This window comes from Triticum urartu, unplaced genomic scaffold, assembly GCF_003073215.2.
Source record: "Triticum urartu cultivar G1812 unplaced genomic scaffold, Tu2.1 TuUngrouped_contig_6796, whole genome shotgun sequence".
NCBI lineage: Eukaryota > Viridiplantae > Streptophyta > Magnoliopsida > Poales > Poaceae > Triticum > Triticum urartu.
This window is the reverse complement of record NW_024117585.1, coordinates 1-6,503: the sequence shown is the minus strand read 5'-3', so window position 1 is coordinate 6,503 and position 6,503 is coordinate 1. Positions and strand designations below refer to the sequence as shown.

Sequence of the window (6,503 nt, the reverse complement as noted above, 5' to 3'; positions counted from 1 at the left end):
CCCCCGCGCCGCCGGGCGAGCAGGCCATGGATGGCGGCGGCGCGGCGGAGCTGCGCGAGACCCACCGCCTGGTTGGCCACGCCGACCGCGCGTGGGCACTCGCCTGGAACCCCAACCCGGGCGCCGGCGCCGGCCCCGTCCTAGCCTCCTGCGGCGCCGACAAGACAGTGCGCATCTGGAAGCGCGCCCCCGACGGCGCCTGGCACTGCTCGGTAAGGCCAATCTACTTCAGCGTGTTCCATGGTTCCGCGTTGCATTGCAATTGAAGTGATTGGTTTCCTTATCTGCGCCCGTCTTGCTTGATTAGGATGTGCTCGAAGGCGTGCACGAACGCACGGTGAGGTCCTGCGCTTGGTCCCCCGACGGGAAGCTGTTGGCGGACGCGAGCTTCGATGGCACGGCGGCGATTTGGGAGTACTCCGGTGGAGACTTTGAGTTGGTCGACACGTTGGAGGTGAAGCCTTTTCTGAATTTGGCCTTTTGGGTTCAGTTTCGGTGTCACCACTGTTTGTTGTGGAGAATGTTGGTTACCTGTGGATGTTAACTCTGTGCTGTTAATGGGCAGGGGCACGCGAACGAGGTGAAGAGTGTGTCATGGAGCCAGTCCGGTTCGATGGTCGCGACGTGCAGCCGGGACAGGGCAGCGTGGATATGGGAGATTCTGCCAGGGAACGATCACGAGTGCATAGATGTGCTGGAGGGGCACACTGAGGATGTGAAGATGGTCCAGTGGCACCCGTTCTTTGATGTTCTGGTTTCTGTCAGCTATGACAATACCATCAGGGTATGAACTTTTGTCAATTTAATTTGTAGTAATGCACTAGCTCGGCCTGCGTTATGTTGCTGTATGCCTTGTGGTTTTACGCTATGGACACTGGATAGGCAACAAGGATGTGCTCTTTGCTCTTGCTCTGTTCGGTATGCAGTTTTTTTAAGTGTCATTATCATTAATATGCAAGCTTTAATGTAGGTGTGGGCTGATGACGGCGATGGTAAGTGGCCCTGTGTGCAGACATTAACTGAAGCCGGTAACAGGTAATGTGGCTCTTTGGTCAAGACCTTTTTTGTCTTTATTTGGTTGATAAAACTTGTACTGCTTGTGGTATAATATGTCTGGACTTATTTACATTGTAATATCGTACAAATGTATTCAGTCGACGAAATCCCAGCTTATGTTTCTTTAGAAGATCAATCCCAACTTATGTGATGCTGATGACTGTGAAAAAGATGTGATGCATGAAGTCGTATGGCTGTTGATTTTATGATCTGGACTAAACTTCTGCCCCATGACCATACCCTCTTTTAATATCTTTGGATCTTGTAGATTTATTTTCTACTAGCGGCCATGTAGATGTATGCACGATTGTAGCTATGTGTATTAGAGGTAATTGTAGGGATCCAACTTAAACCATGAGGTGTTGATGAGAGATTTATGAACAGTTAAGATCAATGGTGTCGCATGGTGTCCTTCTATTTTGGTATAAATATCACTTGATTATTGGGTTTTACTTGTATTTTTTTTTTCACAGTTCCCACTTTGCTAAAACATAATGTGGGATTGCATGTCAATTATAGTAATGTGTTTGTGACTTTGTGTTATGTTGCTATTAACTATAAGATTATCTTGATACTGTTCCATCTTGTTTGGATGATATGATAAACTTTCTGCTATTCATCTTAAAAATAGCTGAGCATATCTATTTCCTTCTGAACTTTTGATTGTTAACTTTAATTGTTTTATATTGATTATTCTTTCTGGTGTTAGAGCTTAACTAATTATTGCATCTTGCCCTGGTAAAGTTGATCTCCTTTTTCTTGATCACAGTGGTCATTCCTCAACAGTATGGTCAATATCTTTTAACCAGAAAGGAGATAGGATGGTCACATGCAGGTTCGCTCTAGGCTCTACCATGCTGGATTAATATCCCTATTTTTTTGTAGGATCTTTTTGAAATGCAGTATATTCTCAGATTCTCTAGCACTGCTGAATTCCCGTGCTCCAGACAGGCCCTAGAAAAGTTACTAATGTCATACATTTGTTATCCAGTGATGACTGTACTTTGAAAATTTGGGATACAAGTATTGATTTGTCGCAACCAACAACTGGAGAAGGTCATGAATCTTGGTAAGAGTTTTCTTCTTGATACCTCTTTTTGACTCATATTTGTCGTACAAGGTTGATAACACTGAAATTACACAGCTGTGCCTAAAAGATATGGCTGCAAAAGACAAGCTATGTGGTAGTTCATGTTTAGTCCCCACCCTGAAATTTAGATTACGCCAGAGATGAATCAAGCATATTAGTGTTATTGTGCTATATCTATTGTTATAGTCTGGCATATCTCTGTAATTTTATATTATCCGCCACTTTACTCCCTGGGACAGGTGCAAACTAATAATTGATGATCTGCCTGTTCTTCACAAAGTAATGGTTGTTTGGTGGAGTATACCATTGTGCATTTTATTTGTCGGAGAACTTTTCTAAGTTAGATGTACTCGTCTTTGTTGCTATTAAGATCAAATATCAATGCTTACATTAAGTAAAATTTTAATTTGCTTTCACCGGAGTGCAAATATATATAGCACAACTTGGCCCTTTCCATGCATATGGACTATGAGTAGACTTTAGTGTTGGTGACTGTTCTAGTTCTGCTGATATTGTTATCACATCACTGCAGTGAAGCTTATCAAAATTATGTTGCCTTTCCACACCACCCATTTAATAGGATGATTATCATTTAATTTCAGGCATCATATTTCTACTCTATCTGGATATCATGGTCGAACTATTTTTTCAGCCCATTGGTCAAGGTTAGCTGAACTCCAATCCCTGATACATATTTACTGCTTCTGAATTTCATTCCGCAGGAGCTAGCAAAGTTACTCTTTACAGCTAGAACACAAGCATTTTTATGAATTCAATCAAAAATATAATTTTTATAAAAATAGTTTCTGATGACTTGTTGAGAGCACTATATGCCTGAAAAAAGGAGGCTCGTTATACTTTGTGCAAGTTAACTTAATTATACAAATCAATATTCCTGTTGAGCTGATGGCCAGAATCCTGCAGAAAAAGCTAATCAAAGTCCTTAACTGTCAGTTCTACATGTTTACGAAAGATATGACTGACTATTTATGTACTCCCTCTGTAAAGAAATATAAGATCGTTTAGATGACTAAGTATATGTTTTCAGAATACAATTGTCGTATATTTATGTTGAACAAATTTGATCTCCTAGATTTGGCAAATTCTGCTGTCATTCTGAATAAGTGAAGATATTATTGGCCATTCTAATCTTCTGAAGTATATTTACATAAGTCGATATGGAGTACTATTCTTTGACATTTTTCATGCTCCTCTGTGCATGCAGCGAGGATGTAATTGCCAGTGGGGCAAGTGATGATGCTATCTGCTTATTTGCCGAGGAGAATAGTATGGTATCTTATCCTTCCGCTGAACATTCAAATTCTCACGACTCTCGATTCATCTCTATGGGATCTGCTTAGCTGACCATTTTGTCCAAGTTACATTTGCGGTAGTAGGTAGATAGTGGAGTGTGATGTTCCAACATGTAGTGCATACTTTAGTAGTGGTCATACTTGTCTAGGAATAAATAAATGCTTGAGTATTTGTTCATATTTTTTCTAAATGCAGTGACCACCCTTTGATTTAAGTATTAACAGCTACTTTGGACAGTGCAGGTTGAGGGGCCTTCCTACAGATTAATACTTAAGAAAGAGAAGGCACATGACATGGATGTAAATTGTGTCAGATGGTGTCCCCAGGTAATCTCAGAAAATTAGCAACAAAATAGTCTCAACGTGTTAAGCTGGTAATGGGCTTCATTTGTTTTGCCGTGGTTTATGAGAACTATCAATATCTATAATGGTTCAGGTATCTTTTACTTTATTTAGAAGTGCCTAATTCTTGTCAAATAAACTCGTAGGACCCAAGGGTGTTGGCATCCGCGAGCGATGATGGCACAGTCAAATTGTGGGAGCTGCGGGGGGATATACTGGATTGAGTTGTACTCTTCTGCTGTAATATGATTATAGTTCTAGCTGTGCATCTTAAGATCCTAAGAACAGAGTAGGGATCACCTTTTTTTTCGTTTCTTTTTTCAAAAGCAATGCTCCCTAGTTTAGCTATTACTACCTCTGTTTCTAAATATAAGTACGTAGTTTTAGAGATTTCCCTAGGGACTAATACGGATGTATATAGACATATTTTAGAGTGTATTTTCACTCATTTTGCTCCTTGCTCCGTATGTAGTCTATATTGGAATCTCTAAAAATGACATATATTTAGGAATGGAGGGAGTACCTTTTTGTACTCGTAAAAGCTTGGATGGTGATGATTACAAGCACTAGCATCCTGACAGGTTGTGGAATTGTTCGTGTATACAATGTGAAACAATAGACCTGTTACATATCATTTTTGCGAATGAGTTATGAAACATCAAATTAAGTTTCGCCATTGAGAACACCAGATCGTTTGTCACACTGTTTGGTGATTGGATGTCATTGTTGCCGCCTCTTGATGAGATTTCAGATTCCATATCCTTTCGTGTACTCACTCTGGAAGAATGCATAGGGCGTCTGCATTTTCTAGGTTATATATTTGACAAACTAAATATTGTTATATGTCACAAAAGCACATCAATTGGACGAAAGTCATGTTATGCTCCCAAGCTCATTTTGAGCTCGGGATGAACAGTAAAATTGAAAAAAAACATTTCAAAAAATTCTGAATTTTTTTTGGTGGAAACATTGACAAAAATTCTCAGTGCTTGCAAAATTTCATCAAAAAATGACATTCGTACAATTCGTAGCAAAAAAAAAACAGTACTCCAAAATGTTTTTGGAACTAACTTTTGAAGCATCAATTTTGTTTTTTTGCTGCGACTTCCACAAATGTTATTTTGTGATGAATTTTTGTGAGCATTGAGAACTTTGTCAATGTTTGCACCCAAAAAAATTCAGATTTTTTTGAATTGTTTTAAAATTGCTTTTTGGATTACTGTTCACCCGAGCTCAAATCAAATACATCACGTCCATCATTGGATTCATATACGGATGAAATTTCTAAACATATATTACCTCTGTCTCAAATTAGTTGTCTTAGATTTGTTTAGATACAGATGTATCTAACATTAAAATGTGCTTAGATACATCTGTATCTACACAAATCTAGACAACTAATTCTGCACGGAGAGAGTAGTCCCTCCATTCCGGAGCTAAATGAGTGAATCTGCACTCTAAAATATGTCTATATACATCCGAATGTAGCCCGTACTGAAATATCTAAAAAGGCTTTTATTTAGTAACATATGGAGTATATATTTTATATAGACAACCCCACTAGCAACAATTAATTGTTATTTTCCTGCTCTCATAATAAGCCACATCATCAAAATTGTTGTAGCCATTTATATGTTGTATATCTCAATGTATAATAGCCATCCGATGTTGAGTTACTGTCCAAGCTGAGCAACACGTAGTAAACGGTGACGGTAAGGGCCAGTTCTTTTGATGTATTTTAGAATAAGTTGGAATAAATTACCCCCTATCCAACTTATTCTAAAAGCCCAACCAAATTAATTTTTTAGAAGCCTATTAATTAAAACTTGACTAATACGCTTTTAAAAAAATTAGGCTGGGCTTCTAGAATAAGCATTCTAGAAGCCCAAAAAGCCATCAAAAGAATTGACCCTAAGGCTACAAGGTTATCCTTTCCCTCCTTCCTCCTGTCCCGCACCATGTCACTAAATTTTCATTTGGAGGGCACTTCATGGCCTAATCCTGGGAATGGCCATTCTAGCTGTAGCTGATAGACACATCAAGGTCTCGCCGGTTTGTCCAGTATGTCAGTCAGGTCTCGAGGATGTTAAGCATATGCTATTTTACCTGCCCATGTGCAGCCCAAGTCTGCAGTGCTCTTGGACTGGATGAAATTGTAGAAAAAGCTTTGAATGTCGATCGCTCTGGCTCGGTTGTTGTTGAGGCATATCTCTTTCGATGTGGTTTTGGTGATTGATGACAACATGTTTGCGGACTAATCGTGTCCTTTGAGTATTTCAGAGATTCATCCTTGGCACGAGACGATTTCTTCCCCTCGGAGTGTCATTCAAGACGGTGTAGCTCTTTCGTTTCTCTTTCGGTGGACTAGTTGCATAGAGGGCACCGTACTATCAAGAGGGGGTCCGCAGGGGTATTGCTTGGGTGGAATCAACACGTACACATCCGCTTCTCACCCTCAGAGCTCTTCCGCTTCGTTGGAGAGATCTCTTCTCTCTTGTGTCTTGTCTGGGTCCCAGCGATAGTACTGTGCAACCCAGCGGTAGTACCGTTGAGGGCCCAAGGGATATTACTGTTCACCCCAGCGGTAGTACCGTTGAGGGGTCACAAGCGGCAGTACCGCTCCGCAGCGGTAGTACCGGCGGGGGCTCCCCCGCCGGAATCCCGCTGGCCTCTTCAGGCCCCCCCCGCGCCCTCTCTGGGGG

The 6,503-nt window shown here is 40.8% G+C and overlaps 1 protein-coding gene across 3 annotated transcripts; it reads left to right on the top strand.

Annotated features, from left to right (window-relative positions):
• Positions 1-15: 15 nt before the first annotated feature.
• LOC125531095 (protein CIA1-like) lies at positions 16-4,333 on the top strand. Of its 3 annotated transcripts, none has more exons than XR_007293103.1 (10): positions 16-212; positions 308-454; positions 566-784; positions 971-1,035; positions 1,826-1,891; positions 2,048-2,125; positions 2,749-2,811; positions 3,372-3,433; positions 3,703-3,786; positions 3,948-4,091. XR_007293103.1 is itself a non-coding variant. In XM_048695503.1 (10 exons), the coding sequence occupies exons 1-10, from the start codon at positions 27-29 to the stop codon at positions 4,023-4,025; spliced, it is 1,053 nt and encodes a 350-aa protein (XP_048551460.1). In that variant the 5' UTR covers positions 16-26; the 3' UTR covers positions 4,026-4,333. The 3 variants fall into 3 exon arrangements, 2 of the variants coding, with proteins under 2 accessions (XP_048551460.1, XP_048551459.1); XM_048695503.1 differs by having other exon boundaries at positions 3,698-3,786; positions 3,948-4,333; XM_048695502.1 differs by having other exon boundaries at positions 3,372-3,438; positions 3,948-4,333.
• Positions 4,334-6,503: the final 2,170 nt, after the last annotated feature.